General features: G+C 42.7%; 1 protein-coding gene across 3 annotated transcripts in view; it reads left to right on the plus strand.

Moving 5' to 3' along the window:
- DHX35 (DEAH-box helicase 35) overlaps positions 1-21,523 on the plus strand; it is a 92,936-nt gene that overhangs the window by 33,192 nt on the left and 38,221 nt on the right. For all 3 annotated transcript variants that reach the window (XM_010591682.3, XM_064276081.1, XM_064276080.1), the window contains 6 exons: positions 4,465-4,577; positions 5,700-5,796; positions 6,658-6,816; positions 8,573-8,783; positions 13,120-13,244; positions 16,997-17,051. In XM_010591682.3, the coding sequence (XP_010589984.2) occupies positions 4,465-4,577; positions 5,700-5,796; positions 6,658-6,816; positions 8,573-8,783; positions 13,120-13,244; positions 16,997-17,051 (760 nt within the window). The remainder of the gene's footprint in view (positions 1-4,464; positions 4,578-5,699; positions 5,797-6,657; positions 6,817-8,572; positions 8,784-13,119; positions 13,245-16,996; positions 17,052-21,523) is intronic.

Consider the following 21,523-nt stretch of genomic DNA (forward strand, 5'->3'; position numbering starts at 1 on the left):
GTGGTAGGACTTCAACGTATATTTTGGGGGACACGATTCAGTCCATAAGAGGTGGGAGGGTAGAATGTAGAAGATTTGGTATGTGTTGGCTATGCTGGGCTTCAGCACTATTCAGCTGGGCCTGCGGTGAGCTGGGACCATCCTCACCTGCATACCTAATGCCTCCTCTGTTAAGGCAGAGGTGACAGTCTGTGTGTGTATGAAGGGTGATCTGTGTTTGGGGTGGTGGGATCTATGTGTGGGTCTACATGTGTGTATGTCCCTGTGGAGTATGTATGGTATGTGGGTTCCACATGTGAAAGAAAGAGTGAAGAAGAGGAATGGCAGACGAGGAAGAAATGGGAAGAATGTGAGTGGGGGTTGGGGAGGGTGTGGTTAGGTATTATTTTGACCTAGAAGTGACAGGGGTACCCAGAGCTCATTCCTGGTCCTCCCAGCTTTTGGATCTGTGAGAGACAGACTAATTCCAAGCCCCGCTGTCTAAAAGAATAGGTCTGCTGATACTCTGCCTGCCCTGGCTTTGCTCAGGGTCGGGGGTGGGCCCAGCCTGCAGATGAAGACACCAGCGATTGCAGCTGGGAGGCAGAGGCAAGCTGAATATGATGGGGGCTGATCAAATAGCTGCCTTAGTTTAGTTGCCTTGTTAATATAATCCTAATTAAGCGAGCATCTATATAAAATAACCAGGTATAATTACAAAGTATTTATTGCCCATTTTATCATATGCTATTGCTTTCTTTTTATTTGCTTCCATTCACCTGGTAGAAACTGTGGTTGCTGACAGCTCCCATGGTTTTTTGTCACAGGTCCAGCTACTTAGAGACTAATTTCTCTTTCCAGATTCCTGGGGAAGGATCTTGGGGCCAGCTAGGTTCAGATACCTCCCCACCCCACCAATCTGCATGAGCTAAGGGTGTTGGCCACAGGTCGGGCATGTTGTATAGATCAGGGCTTCAAACTGGCTCCTTCAGGTTTGAACCCCTGCTGATAATTTGCATTTCTACCCCAGATACACTGACTCAGCATCTACAGTTTAACAAGATCCCCAGGTGACTCTTGCGTACAACTTCCTGGGAACTGCTGGGCGCCCACCCCTGTGGGTCAGGTGGGAGCAGCTACCAGGGAAGGGAATTATTGTGAGTTGGAGAGATACCCAGCAGATGTCCACACCATTTAAACTACATTTGCTTCATAAAACTCAAATTTTTCCCTTCCAGATCCATTGAACTAATTTAACTCTTCCTATTTCTTGATTCTGCCTCGGTAGTCATGCACTGTTGGTACTATATTCATTTGCTTTCTCTCTGTGTGTATTTTTTATTTCCTAATAATATAATTTTTATAGTTTTTTAATAAAGATGAAGGGTGAATATCTTAAGGATAAAGATCTTGTGGCCTCTCGGCAAATGCTGGATTTTATTTCTTTAAAGAGTAGCTCCATATCTTTACTTTTCCAGCATTTCATATTCCTTAACAGCTAAGGTTTAGCCATCCACTCCAGTGAAATTGTTAAGGCACCATCTTCCTCCCTGTTCCACTTGCCTTTTTGGCCCACCAAGCCCTTCTTAAGATCTTCCTCCTCTTCCGTCTCGTAGCTTCTGGGCCCTGCTGCCTCATCTCTCTTTTGCCTCCCTGATGGCTTCCTTGTCTGCTCCTTTGCTGGGTGCTCCTCCTCTCAGGCCACTCTCTCACAGCCCCTGACTCAGCTGACACTTTGTGCTGGTGGCAGTGTGACAGTGATCCTGGACTCCAGCCTCTTCTACAAACCTGGTCTCCCCCCTTCTCTGACTCAGCCCCTTTTTCCTTATAGTCATTTAGGCTTGAGGCCTTCATAGCTGTGGGAATTTTTTAGCCCTGATTAAGAGGTCATTCCCTCCTTCTCCCCACCCTGCATGTGTGTGTGTGCACACTCACTGTCAGGTCTTATCAGTTTTACCTCTGAAATGCTTTGCTTGTACGCTGCCCCTCCCTGAATTTGTTCCTGATTCATACATTAGAGTAGCTTCCTTAGTTAGTCTGCCTGCTTCCAAGTTCTTATCTCTGTTGCTCCTCTCCAAAACCGCCACCAGAGTCTGGCACCGGAACACAGGTTGATAACATCATGCCCTTCCTCACTGCCCTTGTCTTACTCGACAGATAAAGTGCCTGCACAACATGGTATTCAGGCCCCTTCTGAGTGATAACAGCAGCCACTCACTGAATACCATTCTAGTTCACACCCATGCCAAGTGCTTTCACACACACTATTTAAATTACACAACAGCCTTGCAGGGGAGTTAGCAGTGTGTCCATTTTGTAGACACAAGAGAATGCAGAGGTGAGGCCGGCCTGCCCTATTCCTTGGGCTCTCTCCCCAGCCAGGGACCCCTTCACGTCCCAGCCTGCACTCTGCTAGCATCCTGGGAGGGGGCGTCCATTCCCCTTCCCAGTCATATCCGGCCTCCTTATTCTTTAAGGCTCAGCCTGGGGTTGCTGCTTCCTTCATGAAGCCTTTCTTAAAGCCAGCAATTGTTGATCTTTTCGCTCTCTCAGACTGTAACTTGTAGCTCTTTTTTTTTGCCATTTAGTCATTCTGCTCAGGGTTGATTTTATTTTATAATTGGTTCTTTGCATGTCTGTCTCCCCCTGAATTATTTCCTTCTTTGGGGACTGGGGGTCTGTTCTCACTTCTTGTTCATCCCTTCTGATGGGCCTGTACTATGCATATCATAGGAATACAGGAGGGTTAAAGTGACTTGAAGTGAACTTACCCAAAAGACATTCAATGAAGAATGGTGCCCTGTGGAATTCTGCATAGGACAATAGAGTTCTTCTTTTGGCTTAAGGCACTTTTACATCAGTGCTTAATCTTTTTACACAGCTTTGAGGTTAATGTATAGCACGCCAATATTTTGAAGTTAAATCCAGTTTACACTTTTAGAAGTGCACCCCCAAGTACATTCACTATGTATTTGATGGAGTTCACCAGTGCACCTTCTGGGCTTTCTGGGTTTCAAGGAACCAAGATGGGCATGCTTGTAAAGATCCATGGGGAAATAAGGAAGACAGGATTTGGGATATATAGCCAGGTCTCATCGAAGAACAGAAAGTCATGCCCAGTGAGGCCTCAGGAAAACTGAGATATAGTTGGGGAATGGGAAGATCATTCAGAATCAAGTAATGGAATATTCCACCAGACAGGATGTCTGTGTACCCTCAGCAACTTCCCATTCAGGGCTCCTCTGACAGTGTAGTCACCCAGTTCTTCTCGGTTGCAGCGTTTGATCCTGCATTGCAGACCCATACCTTGCTCTCTGTGTATCTTGGGCTCACATTCCTTGAGACGGATCTTTGGTTGAGTCTTTCCCTTCCCCATCATTGGCCAGAGCTTGTGCCAGGCCTCATAGGCTGTAGCTCTGGTGGCTAGCTGCCATTGTATAAATCCTGGCTGCCTGTTTGGGAAGAACTGTTGAGAGCCACTTCTCTCAACAGGCCACTGTGGTAGTGTCAGAGAAGTATCTAACTGATGACTTACAAAATCATGCAACACATTGTGCTAGCTCCTATAGGGCTTATGATGATGGGGAAAACACCTTCCCTGCCATCAAGTGGCCTCAAATGTACACGGAAGGTTATAGTAAGTATAGATGTGTAACTCTGGTGCCAGGAACGCGTTGTTGTTGTTAGGTTCCATCAAGTTGGTTCTGACTCATAGCAACCCTATGTACAGCAGAACAGAACACTGCCCGGTCCTGTGCCATCCTCACAATCCTTGCTATGTCTGAGCCCATTGTTGTAGCCACTGTGTCAGTCCATCTCATTGATGGTCTTCCTCTTTTGCTGACCCTCTACTTTACCAAGCATGATGTCCTTCTCCAGAGACTGGTCCCTCCTAATAACATGTCCAAAGTACATGAGATGAAGTCTGGCCATTCTCATTTCTAAGGAGCATTCTGGCTGTACTTCTTCCAGGATAGATTTTTTCATTCTTCTGGCAGTCCGTGGTACATACCTACTGTTAAAGGGTTTATAGAAGTGAAAGTTTCCTTCATAAATTGATATCTTTTGTGATCAGATCTGTACTTCCCTGATTGGAGCTACACATCAACCTGATTTAACCTAGGCTATACCTTTTGACCTAATTTTCAGTTAAGTGAAATATAGGGAATAGGAATAAGATAAACAATACCATAGGTACACATTAAGTCAGATGTGTACTAAACGCAATTGTGACATCTTATCTTTATTATTCTTATCAAACGTTTAGCAAAGAGTGTGTCATTGCGATATGATTCCCAAAAATTGCAATAAGAAAAGTATGAATTTGTTTTTTATGCTTTTGCAACCCGTAGTCTGTATTACATATCTGATCCCCACTACCACCCTTGCTCTGTCAGTTTTAGATTTTTTTTCTTCCCATGAATTACTATGAACTGTTTTTTTTTTAAGAGGAATGAAGAATTTTTTTTTTTTTTTTAAATTTAGAAATTTCGGGATTTCTTTAATCAAAATGAAACCAGTGACCTGACCAGAGATACATGCGTGATTCTTACAGTGGAAGGCCGAACGTTTCCAGTGGATATCTTTTATCTGCAAAGGTTTGGTGATACTTGAATTCTTAGCGATGGTGATTAGAAACTAGGCCTGTCCTGTGGAATGACGAGGAATGGCACCTGCACACAGCCCCACAGGCGCCTTGTCAGGCCCGTGATGAGCAGCGTGCTCTGTGTCTCCCTTCATCGGTGTGATGTTTTGGAACCCTGCTCAGTGTCACCACTGTTTTAAACTCTTGATCCTGATGTGTAAGTTTCTGTGAATCAGTGGTTGGTAGCTCAGATGGAGAGAACACACTGGTAAAACTTGATAGCTTTAAGAACTGGGGTCAGATTGGTGATTTGAATCATTTGGTTCTTAGCTCTCTACATCCTTTAGCAAGAAGGTTGGTCAGCTCTTTTGGGAGGAGCCCCCTCAGGAAGAAAAGCCAAAATCAAACTGGTTGCCATTGGTCGGTTCCAACTCATGGCAACACTATGTGTGTCAGAGTGGAACGGTGCTCCATAGAGTTTTCATGGCCATGACCTTTTGGAAGCAGATCTCCTGGTCTTTCTTCCAAGGCGCCTCTGGGTGGGTTTGAACTGCCAGCCTTTTGGTTAGCGGGCTAGTGCTTAACTGTTTGCTCTACCCAGGGACTCCCACTGGGACAGGAAAGGGGCCATCCTAATCCCTACACCTACCTACTCACTGGGCAGACAAAGACCAGGCATCTGGTTCAGTGACTGGTAAATCCAGAGAGTAGGGGGCTTGACTTCTGAGTCATTCTAGCTGTAGAATATACCCATCAGCTCCATCCATGCTGCCAGTGGTCAGGAGGGAAAATGGGCTCAGGAGATTGTAGGGTTCAGCACTGCAGTCACAGCCCTGATGTTCACTTGCCAGGGATCTTTGCATGCTCAGGTTAGCATGTCTGTTTGCATGGGTTTATTATATTTAGTTCTTTGCAAGTAAAGCTAAAAATCATAGCTTACTTGTAATTATGGATTGTTTTTGAATGCTGCATTTTAAAAAAAGAGAGTGAACATTTCATTCATCCGTATACTAATTACCTGCTGGGCAGGCCCAAAGTAACTGTCATGAGTCTTGGCCACCAGATTATTAGGGTAATTGATCTATATCATTACGAGCGTATCATAGTGATGAATTTATCCCATACATTTTTTCAGCCCTGTTCCAGATTATATCAAGTCGACTGTGGAAACTGTGGTGAAAATTCACCAGACAGAGGGCGATGGAGACATATTAGCGTTTCTTACTGGCCAGGTAATTCCACTGGACCTTTTCTCTGTGGGGAGTGGACGTGCCATGGCAGCACCACGATCAGTACAGATGCCTGTCGCTTTGTTTAGCCATTTATTTCATGTTTTGTTAGGTTCTGTGGTTATGTAACTCCCCAAAAGTTTTTTGAATTGATGTCATTTACCTACTGATTTGATTGTCAGGGAGTCATCGGCTTCTGCCTGTTCTGTCTGCAGAGGGTTCATTGTATTTTAACTTTATTAGCGGACTCCAAAATAAACCAGGGAGTTCAGCCAGCAGACGGCCTTGTTTGTCGAAATTGAATTGCTGCCGCCTGCCTCCTTTCCCAGTGACAGCCTTACAGCTCATCCTGGACATGGGAAGTGGCCGCCTTACTGGAACAATGTCGGAACAAACACTGCCCAGGCGCTCACTCAGGGTTCTACGACTGTTCGAAACTACCCTTTGCTGTAATCTTTTCCGCTGTCACACGTTTTCCAGAGTTGAGTAATCTTCTCTGGGGACAGCTTACTGTGATTTTATATGCCACAACTTGTCCACACGCATGAAATGCTTTGTTTGCCACCGTACGTAAAAGCTGCGTAAAATAGTCATTGTTTTTATTTATCAGGGACTCTTCTACTCACTGTGTTCAGTATAAATTTCAATAACTCCTATTTCAGTTGCAAATACTCACCCCATTGGTACCATTGTTCGCTAGTATTTGACCAAAAACCTCCCCAGAGTGGACGGTGATAGCACTGAAATTCATGAATCTGGCCAAAGTTAAAATCTTGAACCCAATTTTTGTTTTCTTTCAGTTTGGTAAAATGACATGCTTTGAATTGAACTCAGGTTCTTTGGTTCCTGGTCCCATATTTTTAGGAAGAGGTAGAAACTGTTGTGTCTATGCTGATAGAGCAGGCTCGAGAGCTGGCTCGTTCTGGAATGAAGAGACACCTCCGGGTGCTCCCCATGTATGCAGGACTGCCTTCCTTTGAGCAAATGAAAGTGTTTGAACGAGTGTCACGCAGCGTCAGGAAGGTAAGACTACCTTGATGACCAAGGGCGTTGGCAGCTACCTATAATATATTGGTGCCCCTTGCTATGTACTGGAAAGACTTTTTTTTAATTGTTGTTGAAACTATACACAGATTTATAAACCTGCCCCATAGATGGGCCACGCTGACAGTAGCTATCAGAGCAGGTAACTTTAATTGCTTCTTTTCTGCGTGCCTGATTTCCCCTGTGACATGAAGCTGTCTTGGCTTGAGGGACTGTTTTGGTGCATTGTGATTAGTCAGGAACAAAAGACAAATTACTGCAAAGGATTTCTAAACCATTTGCTGTGAACATCAATTTGCCTATAGTGCCAACTTTAAATCAGTTGATTCAAGGTGTGGCTTTAAAATACCTTGCCTTGAAATTGGGGTGGGGGAGGGTGTGGCGGAAGCATCCGTGTGGAGGAGCCAGCAGGCAGCCAGTCCGCCTACTGCTCATCGTCCACCTGGGCCTGACTCTGCTCTCCGCTTCCACTGGAGGAGAATACGCAGAACTGGCCCGAAGTCAGCTCAGAGCAGCTATTTCCCATTAGGTGGCAGAGCATAAAGTAGGTGAGGAGTGGTCCGGGATCCACTCCCCAGTCTTCCACCACTTGCAGGGGGTGCTCTGTTTATTAACCATCAGGGTGGAACAACTCGAGTCTACTCATCAAACATGAATTGCAGGAGACCTGGATTTTGTCCCTGAACTACTCTGTGCCCTTGAATGAGTTACTTAACCGAGAGTCTCAGTTTTCTTAGGTGTAAAATACAAATAATAATAGCTTTTAGATAGGTGGTTTTATAATGTAAAATCTTGACTCTCTACTTCACAAAAATGTTAACAGGATTTTTATAAAATGATAGATGTAGATGTACCTGAAAATAAGCCCTGAGTGACGTGCGTGTGTGTCCTGCTGTTTAAAACCCTCTAGTGGCAGCTCTCTGTGCACTTGGAATAAAGTGCAGATACCTCACGGTGGCCCACAAGGCCTTGCACGATCCAGTCCCTGTCTCCCTCCCCAACCTCATTTGTGCTGCTTTGCCCCTTAATCTGTTCTGGCTGTGTGCTGGCTGTCTCCTCTTCATTTGAACTGTTTCTTCATCCTGGACTTCTATAGGGTTGACTTCTTCTCTTTCTTATAACATTATCCTGCTGGATTTTCTTCATAGTGTTTGTCACTCCCTGAAATTATTTCCTTATTTGTGTTGACCACTTCTCCACCCAAAGACTCGCACTAGACTGAGAACCCTAGGAACGCAGCAGCCTGTCTGTCTTGTTCATCACTATGTCCCCCGCACCTTGAACAGTGCCTGGCAGGGCACAGACCCTCAGAAAATAGTTATTATCTGAGTGAATCAATGACTATACATGTATAAGGTGGCAATTTACTTTAGTTGTGCAAAAGGGAACAACTAACATTTATTGACTATTTACTGCGTACCAAGTATTAGGCTTTTCTCATTTTATGTATATTTCTTACTTAATTCCCTCAACAACTCAGGGTAAATATTTTATAGAAAAGGAAACTGATGCTCAGGACATCAGGTAACTTGTCCGAGGTCACACGGTTAGGGAGAATTGAAGTCCAGCACCCCTCACTCCAAAACTCTTGCCCTTTGCAGTATAACCAACTGCCCCTCACAGTTTCTGTAATGTCAGAAACATCTTTAAGTTATTTGGGATTTTTAATGGTTTATTAAAAGTGAAAAGAATCAAATAACTTTTATCCTTACTCTTCTTTCGGTGGGGAACTTAGGTGATAGTGGCCACCAATGTGGCAGAAACCTCCATCACCATTAGTGGGATTGTGTATGTGATTGACTGCGGCTTCGTGAAACTCCGTGCCTACAACCCCAGGACAGCTATTGAATGCTTGGTGGTGGTCCCGGTGTCCCAGGCCTCAGCCAACCAGCGAGCAGGGCGTGGTGGTCGTAACCGCTCAGGAAAATGTTATCGACTTTATACAGGTTGGTGTGGCTTTCCTGAAGGGTTAGCCTGAGCACTGGAGAACATTACAAATATTGATCCTTAATGGGAAGAACTTAATATAAATTCCAGGCCCCGCTTCCTTACAAGGCCCTCTGCAATCTGGCCCCCACTGCCTTCCTTACTCTAAATATAGTTCTTCTTTGCTACTGCTTCCCATTGGACAAAGCTGGCTCATGAGTCACCACCTGTTTGCTGCTCCTGTTCTAACCTAATGTCTGGACCTAGACTGCCTGTAGTCGTGTGGCCCCGTAGCTTGGGGTATGTGTCTCAGGTTCTGTCTTTCTTACTTTTTCCTTAGCTTAATGTGCTCACACTGAGTTCTGTTTTCATTTCAGGTTCAGAGTGTCTTTGCAGAGCTAAAATGGCCAGTATCTCTCCTGAGACTTCTTAATAGAAAACAAATAGTAACCTCCTGCTCTGTACCGTAAACCATGCAAAGCTCCAAGGGAGCAAATACCATCACTATAAGGCCTGTCCCAGCCCTTAGCCAGCTTTCTTTCCAACTTGAAGACAGACTTATCAACAGATAATGATGTACTCAGAGCTGCTCTTTCGCTCTCTGCAATTCTTTTTTGTGGGGAATGATGCCAGGATTTCTGCCAATTGCTCACTTATTTTCCAAGTCACTTTTAACAATTATTTGTTTGTTGTTGAGAATATACACAGTAGAACGTATACCAGTTCTATAGTTTCTACATGTACAATTCAGTGACATCGATTACATTCTTTGAGTGGTGCAGTCATTCTCATCCTCTTGTTCTGAGTTGTTCCTCCCCCATTAACATAATATCACTAACTCCGAAGTTTCCTATCTAACCTTTTGAATTCCTGTCAGTTTGATTCCATATAGATGGATCTTAAAGGAGTATAATATTTCAGGCAGACCCTTCACTAATTAAGCTAAATTGTTGTTTGGTTTTAAGAAGACATCAGGGGGTATTTGCAGTTTAAGGTTTAAATATTATCTCAAGGCAATAATTTTGGGGGTTCATCCATCATCCATGGCTCCAGAAATTCTGGATTTCATGAGAATTTGAAATTCTGTTCTGTATTTCCCCCCTTTTGATCAGGATTCTTCTATAGAATCTTTGACCGATACGTTTAGTCATGGTAGCTGGGCACCATCTAGTTCTTGGTCTCATGGCAAAGGAGGCAGGTTGTTCATGGAGGCAGTTAGCCACACATTCCATTTTCTCCTCCTGTTTCTGACTCTCCTTCTTCCTCTCTTGCACAAGTCATTTTTAATTGTTCCCTCTGTCTGATACCTACTGCAATCACTTACCAGGTTTGGGGATTTTATTTCTGTTACTCATATCTTTCTTTCCTTTCTGGTTATCATTTTCCTTGTTTAGTCCTTGACATCTTTTCCTTCAATCTTCCTTTTTGCAAATGTTTACAGAGCCCTTGCTGTCTGACAGGCATGGAGCTGGGGCTGGGATATCTAGAGCTGGGGAAGTTCTGGTTTCTTGCCACGGGGCTGACAGTCTGGTGATAGAAGCAGACCCACAAAAAGATCAGCATAATAGAGCGTGATAGGGTTGCCATAAGAGTGAACCTTAGAAGCAGAGAGCAGGAAGAGTGTTATCCTGCTGGGGAGTTGGGAAAGGTACATGACTGAGTCTGAGATGATCCTTGAATCTGATCTTATGGGATGCCCAGTAGTTATCCAGGTGAAGGAGTGGCAGTGGGGATTAAATCTTAGCATGCCAGTCAGAGGGAATGGGATGTACAGGTACTTGGAAAGAATGAAGGGGGTATGGTGTATTCATGGAAGTAAGAAAAAAGGCAGAATCTGAGGCCATAGAGGTAAGGGCAGCCATTGAAGATGCTAAGAAGGAATGATTGGAGTGGAAAGAGGAGAACCAGCACTAAAAGGCATCTTGAATTGCAGGGGAGGAGAAAGTTGTAAGATACTTTTAAAGAGGAAGTGGCCAGCATCATCTCGTGCTCTGAAGAAATCAAGTAGTAGAGTGCAGACTAAAGATAGACAGGTAGATTTGGTTAAAATGTCACTGGCTCCCTTGAGGAAGCCCTGGTGGTGCAGCGGTTAAAGCTCTTGGCACCTAAGTGCATGGGAGAAAAATGTGACAGTCTGTTTCCCTAAAAATTATACCCTTGACAACCCTATGGGGCAGTTCTACTCTGTCCTATAGGGTCGCTATGAATTGGAATCGATTCGATGGCAGTGGGCTTAGCCCCCTTAACAAGAGCAGTTTCTGTGGAGATGGGGCGGGGGAGGGGCCATCTGACAGTGATAGGGTGGGCTTGCCATCAGACTCTTGGCTTTTTCAGCCAGTCTGCTTCTGATGAACCTTCACACACACACACACACACCTGAGCTGGGTCCTTCCTGCTCAGGCCTTTCACAATTTCCCAGAACCTTCTAGGACTTTCCCTCAGCTTATCTTTTCCCACTATCTGCCTAAATGTTCCTTACACTGCAGCCTAGCTGTACTCCACTCTGTTCTTGGACACGCCTTCTGCTTTTCCGTATCCGCCATGCATACCTTTGATAACGTTGCTTGGGCTCTTTCCTCTTTGTCCAACAGATCCTCCTTATCCTTGAAATCCTCTTTCAAATGGCGGCTCCCTCATGAAGCTACCTCAGATGCCTTCTTGCAACAGCTGTGGTTTCTTCTTTTGCTGAACCTCCATTTCTCTTTGGGAGGACCACTCACTGGAACCTAGCCTGTTCAGCCTGGGAGAGCCCTGTTTCTGGTCTTAGTCCTATGCCCCTTCACATAAACTCCACTCTTAGTGGAGTTCAGTTGAGTGTCACTGAATGCCTAGGAAGCTCCTGCTTCCTGGGAGTGTCTTCTCAGCAGGCCTGTACTCTTATCTGATAACTTTGCTTTTTCCTTGGTCAGTGGCTTGCTTGGCAAGTGTAGTTATCCTATTAAAATGCTGTATGCAAAATGCCCTTGAAATTCAGACAAATCTGTCTTGGAAGAAGTACACCCAGAATGCTCCTTAGAAGTATTCTTAGAGGATGGCAAGACTTCATCTCATGTACTTTGGACATGTTGTCAGGAGGGGTCCGTCCCTGGAGACAGACATCATGCTTGGTCAAGTAGAGGGTCACCGAAAAAGAGGAAGACCCTCAACAAGGTGGATTGACACAGCAGGTGCAGCAATGAACTCAGACGTAACCATGATCGTGACGATGGCTCAGGGCCAGGCAGGATTTCGTTCTGTTGTGCACAGGATTACTGTGGGTCGGAACTGATTTGAGGGTACCTAACAGCAACGACAACGACATCCCATGTGGGACTTCTGCTGTTGTCTGTAGTCCAGAACCTTCCCGTTAGACCCATACATTTGGCAATTTATATCAGTCGGTGCACAGAGTATTGGTTATCTGTTCTCTCAAAGAAAACCGTTTTGAAGTTTTTTGGTGATAGTGCTATTTCTTCATGACATCTTTTGCTTTTTTTTTTTTTCTCTAGGCAACTAAAGCAGTTGGGCTTCTGATGTGTTGCTTAAAGAGTGCGTGTATCAGTTAAAATATTGATACGGGAGGATTTTGTGGGTAGAGCAGACTCTATATAATGCATAAGCTTTCTGAATGCCTACAAAAATGATTTATTCTCTCCCTCCCTCTTTTTTCCTCACCCTTTTCACCTAGCTTTTATAAAAAGGCCTCCCAAAGTCTCTTCCCCTCCCTGCCCCATTTCCTGCCCCTCCCATCTAGGGATCTTTGTGCCTTGTGCAGCTTTTGCTATTTGAGGTCACCTTTTGTTCCTGACGGGACATCTAAGCATTCATTAATCTATTGGTAGCAGCATTGGATTCTAGGTGTGGTCTTGTGTACCTGGCTCCGTGATTATTTAAAAAGTTAGATTTGGACAATTTCTGCTCTTTATACGATTCAGTCATTTGCTGTATTCTGGGTATAGCAACTTGTAAAAAAATATTAGCATAGTGTGCTGATGAAGACACCTTGTCGGGGCAGGGTGTAGTTGGCAAAAAAAAAAAAATTACGTATGTGTTATTTGTGTAAAAATATGGTAACTTGTTGCTTTGATTTAATGTTTTGTTGATGAACTTAAAAGCACTTTCAAAAAAGCATTCTAAAGTGAAAGGACAAACTTATATAGGTGTATTGCTCAAATATGTTTCTCTAAATATTTTTTAAATAGAATGGTCTTTCTTAATATATAAACAACTTTATATGATGAAATCATAGTCACCTGTTTTGTGATAGAATACTAGAGCCTGTTGTTCAAGTTAGAGAAGGAAAACTGTCCCTTTGGCTTAATGATTGCATTCGATTGTGACATTTGATCCTGAGTAGTTCTCATTTCCTCTCCTCAGAGGAAGCCTTTGACAAGTTGCCTCAAGCCACTGTTCCTGAGATGCAGCGCAGCAATTTGGCGCCTGTCATCCTGCAGCTGAAGGCGCTGGGAATTGACAACGTCCTCAGGTTCCACTTCATGTCGGTAAGTCCTGCCTTCTGTCTGGGGCTGCAGCAGGGCTGCAGAGCTCCTGGGAGCACCAGGACATTGTTTACAGAGAGAGGCACCTTCCTTTTTTTTTTTTTTTTTTCCCATTCAACTCCTGTGTTGTGTGCCTACTTTGCACCAGGCCCTGTGCAGGGAATAGAAGATACAACCAGACAAGGCAGACGCGGTTCCTGTTCTGACAGAATTCCTGTTCTTGTCTGCTGGGGGATAGAGAGCAGTGAGTGGGTAATTACGGTACAGGGTGCCCATTGCCCTGAGAGATGATGCCAGGGTGCTGGGAGAGCACAGAGGCAGGGCCCCCAGCTCAGTTAGTCATGTCTGAAGTGAAACTTGAAAGCCAAGCAGAATTTCACCGGGTCAGCAGTGGTGGAGGGTTCCATGATGGCGGATATGTGTAGGCCTAGATGCAGGTGTATCAGTCACACGTGGGGAAGTCAAGAGGGGTTTGGTAGAGCTGCAGGGAAGATCCTGTGTCTGTGTTCCTGGTTATTTCCTAAGGCAGGTTTGTAGGAGCGGAATTACTGGGTCAGAGGGCTGTAGTTGTTTTGTACATTGCTGAATTGCTTTACCAGTGTAAACTCCAGCAGTGCACGAACGCCCAACTTATTGTGCCCCCATTGTACTGTGCTTACCAATTTGACTGGCCAGAGAGAAAGAGAGAGAATTATCTATAATTTATATTTCAAACATTTATTTATGTTTTAAACAATTTATATTAAGGGCTCAAGAAATCATTGTATTTCTTCTGAATTGTTATTTATTAGAATTAGTGCTTATTAGTGATTTTCCAGAGTGCTTTAAATGTTTAATAATGTTAATGTCTTTAAGACATTAACTTTTGTCTATAATATTTCTTGTAATATTTTATCTGGTTATTTGCATTTTACTTTTTTTAAAAATATGTAGACATTCTAAACATTTCCATAGTAAAATCTTTCCATCTTTGCCTCTATGATTTCCTCTGTCATTCTTGTGCTATGAAGCCCTTCCCTATATCTAGGTCAGTTAGTAAATAGTCACTTATGTTTTCTTAATAAATTTTTATCACCTGAAGACACAGTTTAACTCTTTGATCTACCCCAACTCTTGATATATGGTGTGATAAGTATGGATTTTTGGATAATAAAATCCCTGTTACCATATATCAGGATAAAAAGATGAATGAAAGAATAGAATGTAAAACTATCGCCCCCCCACCCCAGAAAATGAAAAGAAAAAGGAGAAAAAAACAAATTGTGTGTTTATCCTAAGTATGAAGAAAATGTCCTCTTTGACTGTTGGTGTAGTATAAGAATTTACAAAGGAAGGATGGATAGTATTTGCAAATTAAAAGCTTCTGAAAACCTCACATCTAAGATTAAAGGAAAACACATAATGGAAAAAATGACAGATTCACATCTTAAAAGTTATAGAGTGTTTTCAAGCATCGTTTAGAATAAGTCATATATCCAGTAAAGAAAAGGAAGCCGCTCAAGTATTCAGCTACCATTACAACGTGTCAGCTTTTCCAGGAGAGAGAGCAGTGCAAATTGAAATAGCTGTAAAGCACCACTGGACACTGATTAAATGATCAGACATAAAGAAAAATGATAAAATCCAAAGCTGACACAGTTTGGGAAACTAAATTCCCCACGTATTGCTGGTAGTTTTGTGCTCTGCTTCTGTCTTCCTGGAGGACTTCCTGACGATATTTAATGAGCCATACAAATGCCTGATATTCCTTCTTGTGAAAATTTTCCCCGAAAAAATAATTCAAAAGAAGAAAAAAGCTTACATATATATGATAATGTTTATAGCATCATTTTATATTAAAAGTGGTAAATAATGAAAACTTTAACAAGACTTTTAGACAATTGAAAACTGAAAAAATAAATAAAATTGATCTTCATATATTTCCTTCAGGCTGTTTTCCCCTGAAATTGTTTTTTACAGTTGAAGTCATAGAACTCTGTTGCCATCAGGTCAATTCCGACTCACAGCGACCCTATAGGACAGAGTATAACTCCCCCATAGGGTTTCCAAGGAGTAGCTGTTGGATTCGAACTGCCAACTTTTTAGTTAGCAGCCAAGCTCTTAGTCACTGCGCCACTAGGGTTCCTGAAATCATAGGGTACCTATATTTGTATATTTAGCAGTGTTACTTAAAATAGTGAAGAACTGAAAGACAACTTAATTGCCCAGTAATAAGGAAATTGCTTATTTTATGGAGTAGGACCTTGATGGAATATCATGCACCTGACCCAAGAGATCACTGTAAAGCTTCTGTGGGTACAACAAGCAACGAAAACAGAAAAACATACAGTGAGAAAAACAAACTAGAATTATACATACACGGTAATTCCAGCTATGTTAAAATCATATTTGTGTATGATCTGAAATCAGATGAGGTCACAGAGAAATACTAGTGAACGTATGTTTAGGTGAAAATGCTGTGTATGTGATTCTGTTTGTTTGTTTTGGGTGAAATGTTTTATTGATGATGAAAAATTCAGAGAACAGAATTCATAGGGTTTGGTGATTGACTAGAAATAGGACCAGGGATTGAGAGAAGTCAAAGATGACCTCAGTAGTTTCGTTCTGTAATTGTTTAAAACCAAATGCAGTGCTTTGCTATTTCCCGTTACCACATATATTCTCAATATAAAGGGTTCCTAGAGGACTTCAGCTCCTCCATTTAGGTGTTGTGCATTATGCCTCTTGGTGAAGGAAGACGTTGTCACTGAGGAAAAGCTGGTGAAACGTTTCATCATTTATTCAGCAATGATTTGCTCTTTGTAGTGAATCATGTAGTTGTAGTCCCTCCCCTCATACGTGTGTGCTTGTGTGACTACAATCAGTACAACTTTTAAAAGTACGACTCTGCGTGGCCATCAGTGGGTGGGGTTAGTGGAAAAATGGTGGAGACCTGAGTTCAGCCTCTGGCTTTGCCACCATCTGCCTATAGGATCTTGTTAGGTACCTTTAACTGATTGCTGTTACTTTCCTCCTCTGTAAAATTGGGCTGTGACAGTGGAATGCTTAAAGTAAATTCGTTATGTGAATGCATTTAGAAAAAAGCTGTGCAGTTTGAAAAATACTATGATTTTATTGGCAGGCTTATTGGAAGCCAAATCATTTAGAGCGAAAATAATAATGAGCCTGGCACTTAGTAGGTGCTCGGTCAAGATTTGTGAAGGGAAAGGAGGCAGTAAGGATCAGGAGAGTCAGCCTGAAGGTCACAGGGTCAGTTTGGCTTAACGTCAGATTGTCTAGCGTTTTCTACTATTTCCAGAAAATCACATTGAACCTATGTGGAGTACTCACCATGGGCAAGGTCTGGAGCTGGGCTCTGGGCGATGCAGAGAGCAATCGTCCTTGGTACTGCAGTGTCGTGGGGCTCCCGGGGCAGTAGAGGGCTGAGGAGATGAAGTAAAAATTAGAAACGTCTGAGGAGAGTTTGGGAGAATGAGGAGGTAGGGACCATCACTTCTGATAGAGGGGAAGGCCAGGGAGGGCTTCAAGGGGAGGTGTTTAACCCAGCTGAGCCTTTAAAACCAAGTAGTGTTTAAGATACTGAGAAGGAGGGGAGGGCATGTCAATGGGTGCCAAATATGTGAACACAAGTATGGAGGCTGGGAAAAATGGGGTATGTTGGAGGGAATAGTGGACTTGAGCACGAAATGACTGTGTTTTTATGTTGGTTGTCCAAAGAAATTAATGTAGAATTATTATTATTATTTTTTTTATAGCCTCCTCCAGCACAGTCAATGGTTCAAGCGTTGGAGTTACTCTACGCTCTGGGAGGTAAGTCTGTTTCCCTCTTATCATGTAGCCTCCTGTGTGATACTAGTTAGGTTCTGTTTACTTGAAGGCTCTTAGTATCTTCAGGAACAGGATAGGTCCTTTTCATACATATAAACCTCTTAGTGATATTACATATGGAAAGAAGTTGAGATCATAATTAGACTACTAGTACATGAAGTCCTGTTATGACAATGAATTTATAAAGCGTGCCAGTACATCAGAGGAGCCCTGGTAGCACAGTGGTTAAGCACTTGGCTGCTAACCAAAAGGTTGGTGGTTTGAGCCCACCCGCCATGTTCCTTGGGAGAAAGCTGTGGCAGTCTGCTTCTGTAAAGATGACAGCCTTGGAAGCTGTGTGGGGGATTTCTGCTCTGTCCTTTAAGGTTGCTATGAGGTAGAGTTGACTTGATGGCAACAGGCTTGGTTTGGTTTTTTGGCCAATACATCAAAAGCTATTAATAGCCATCACCAGGGCCACCCTTTTGAGAGACATCCAGAAGATTAGTGATTCCCTACCGGTATTTCAGACGTTATCTCTCAGACCTTTTCCCTGCCCCTCCCCATCCTGGCATCTGCAGCTCAGTATTTCACTAACTCCCCTTCACTTCCTTCCTGGAGTTCCCTGTGGAGAACTGGGTAGGTTACCAGCCAGTGTTGTTTGAACAAGGAAACATCATGTTATGGGAGAACCTCATCTGCTTGCGGTTTGAAAATATTGTCTTTACCTTAAGATAGAGAAAATCGTAGTCTGAATTCACCCTGCAGAATTACTTGTCTCTTTCTGTGAAGGTTACCCCGAGTGAATATATATCTAGTTTGTATTGAGTTTTAGGGGTTTTTTTTTCTTTTGAAATTTGTTTTGAGTGTTACTCTTTTTTTTAAATAGCTTTATTGGGGTAGATATAATTTGTATATCATACAATTCAGCCTTCCAAAGTGTATGGTGTTTTTAGAATATCCACAGAGTGGATTAGATTGTGATGATGTGCGACCATCATCGCAATCTAATTTTGGAATGTTTTCATCGCCCAGAAAGAAACCCCATACCCACTAGCAGTTACCCTCCTATTCTCTTTTCTCCCATCTTCCCAGCCCCAGGCATCCACTAATCTACTTTCCGTCTCTATATATTTACCCAATTTGGACATTTCGTATAGATGGACTCATATACTCTATGGTCTTTTGTGACTGGCTTTTTTCACTTTGCACCATGTTTTCAGAGTTCACCCATGTTGTTGCATGACATTCCTTTTCACTGCCAAACGATGTTGCACTGTACAGATATATGACATTTTGTTTATCTGTTTGACGGTTGATGGACATTTGGATCGGTTCTACTCTTTGGCTGTTATGAATAATGCTGTCATGAATATTTGGGTACAGGTTTTTGGTAGTCATTCCCACCAGTGATGTCTAAGGGCTCCAATTTCTCCTCATCCTTGCCAACACTTGTTATACTTGTTTTTGATACGACCCATCCTAGTGGGTGTGAAGTGGTATCTCACTGTGGTTTTGTTTGCATTTCCCTAATGACTGATGTTGAGCAACTTTTCAAATGCTATGGGCCGTTTGTATATCTTTGGAGAAATGTCTGTTCAAATCCTTTGCCCGTTTTTACTTTGGTTATGTCTCTTTTTATTGTTGAGTTACAGTGATTTTGTATATATTTTGGATACAAATTTCTTATCAGATACGTGATTTGCAGATATTTTCATTCTGTTGGTTGGCTTTTGACTTCTTTTTTTTTTACTTGAAGAACTTTAATGGGAATAACTTTTTTTTTTTTAGTTTTATTTATTTTGTTGTTGCTTTTGAGAATATACACAGCAAAGCATACACCAGTTCAAAGCGTTTCGCTTGCTCAATAGTAGGTATCATTTGCAGCACAAAAGCTTTAAGTTTTCGCATAGTCTAATTTGTCACTCTTTTTCTTTTGTCACTTGTGCTTTTGGTGTTGTGTCTAAGAAATCATTGCCTCACACAAGGTCATGAAGATTTACTCCTAGGTTTTTTTCTAAGAGTTTAATAGTCACAGCACTTACATTTAGGTCCATGATCCATTTTGTGTTATGTTTTTATATGGTGTGGGGGAGGCTTCCATCTTCATTCTCTTGCGTGTGGGTATCCATTTGATCCAGCACCATTTGGATTGTCTCGCCACCTGTGTTGTTGAGTGATACTTTTGATGTGGAGTAAAAATGATCATTTTCCTTTTAAATGTTTGCCACGTTGTTAGGTGTGATTTTATTACATCAGCATGGTTTCTAAATTAAATTTACCTTATGAGAGCCTCAGGAACAACTAAGGGTTTAAAGATAACTAAATTTATTTTTGTCAACAAAACAGTACTGAAATTTTTTCTAGTTTATCTTTTCAGATTTTCCCAGAGCCTTAGATTGTTCTTTGTTCAAAGTAGAAATGTTCAGTTTCACCAGCAGAGAATCTGTGTCAGTTTCTTCATTTTATAATGAGGAAATTAAGGTCACACACACACACATTAACCTAATACTCCCTCAGTTGTACGTCCAGGGCCCGGTGGATGGACCCAGTTCTTGGACTCATGGGCCTGGGGTCTTGATATTCAATAATGCTTTATCTGGGGACTTCTTTCATTTGGCAGCTGGACTGAGAGTTAGGAGACTTGAGTCTAAGGTCTAGACTCACTTCATGTAGAATGGAGATAATAATACCTACCTCTTATTGTTCAAGAATTACATTAGATAATGCAGGCAAAGTTACTTTGGACACTGGAAAGATACATAAATGTTGTTAATGCTACTTTAGTACCAAAGGAACCAAATTTTATTCTGTGTATATCATCTGGTATTTTGATTTTCGTACAGAAATTTTTGAAATATTTAAGGACTGAAACCCTGGTGGCGTAGTGGTTAAGTGCCACGGCTGCAAATCAAAGGGCTTGCAGTTCGAAACCACCAGGCGCTCTTTGGAAACTCTATGGGGGCAATTCTACTCTTTCCTATAGGGTTGCTATGAGTCGGAATCGACTGGACGGCACTGGGTTTGGTTTTTTTGGTTTTTCCTCTACTTCAATGGCCAGATTAAATAGGTCATTTTGGCTCCAGGTGGCCTCAGGGCTGGGCTAGTGGGATAGGGTGTTAGCAGCTGTGATGGCCTCCTGCTGAATTAGAGCTAAACTGTAGCCACCTTCCCCTGCCTGCAGTAACTCTGCAGGGAGTGGTCCTTGGGAACTACTGGAACATTGTTTTTTGTTGGCATGTTTATCATTTACAACCCTCTTGGGGTTAAAAAACAAAAATAAAACAAAAAACTGTAGTATTAAGTACGTTTGCTTACTGTCTTTTTATACTTTTCCTAACTTTCAGAACTTTGATTACTAGTTGTTGAAGTCAGTCTCTTGGTAGAAGGAAGCAACCTTTTTTTTTTTTTATAATTTTCATTCTGCTATAAGTGAAAGTTTACAAATCAAGTCAGTCTCTCACACAAAAACTTACATACACCTTGCTACATACCCCCAATTACTCTCCCCCTAATAAGACAGCCCGCTCTCTCCCTCCACTCTCTCTTTTCGTGTCCACCTCACCAGCTTCTAACCCCTTCCACCCTCTCATCTCCCCTCCAGGCAGGAGATGCCAACATAGTCTCAAGTGTCCACCTGATCCAAGAAGCTCACTCCTCACTAACATCCCTCTCCAACCCATTGTCCAGTCCAATCCATGTCTGAAGAGTTGGCTTTGGGAATGGTTCCTATCCTGGGCCAACAGAAGGTCTGGGGGCCATGATCACCGGGGTCTACTTCTAGTCTCAGTCAGACCATTAAGTCTGGTCTTTTTATGAGAATTTTGGGTCTACATCCCACTGCTCTCCTGCTCCCTCAGGGGTCCTCTGTTATATTCCCTGCAGGGCAGTCATCGGTTGTAGTCGGGTACCATCTAGTTCTTCTGGTCTCAGGCTGATGTAGTCTCTGGTTCATGTGGCCCTTTCTGTCCCTTTGGCTCGTAATGACCTTGTGTCCTTGGTGTTCTTCATTTTCCTTTGATCCAGGTGGGTTGAGACCAATTGATGCATCTTAGATGGCTGCTTGCTAGCGTTTAAGACCCCAGATGCCACTTTCCGAAGTGGGATGCAGAATGTTTTCTTAATAGATTTTATTATGCCAATTGACTTAGATGTCCCCTGAAACTGTGGTCCCCAAATCCCTGTCCCTGCTACGCTGGTCTTTGAAGCATTCAGTTTATTCAGGAAACTTCTTTGCTTTTGGTTTACTCCAGTTGTGCTCTTTCCGTTTACCTAAAGTAGTTCTTATCTACTATCTAATTTGTGAATACCCCCCTCCCACCCTCCCTCCCTCCCCTATCTCGTAACCACAAAAGAATGTTTTCTTCTCAGTTTAAACTGTTTCTCAAGTTCTTATAATAGTGGTCTTATACAATATTTGTCCTTTTGCAACTGACTAATTTCACTCAGCTTAATGCCTTCCAGGTTCCTCCATG

Source organism: Loxodonta africana, chromosome 24 (genome assembly GCF_030014295.1).
Source record: "Loxodonta africana isolate mLoxAfr1 chromosome 24, mLoxAfr1.hap2, whole genome shotgun sequence".
NCBI lineage: Eukaryota > Metazoa > Chordata > Mammalia > Proboscidea > Elephantidae > Loxodonta > Loxodonta africana.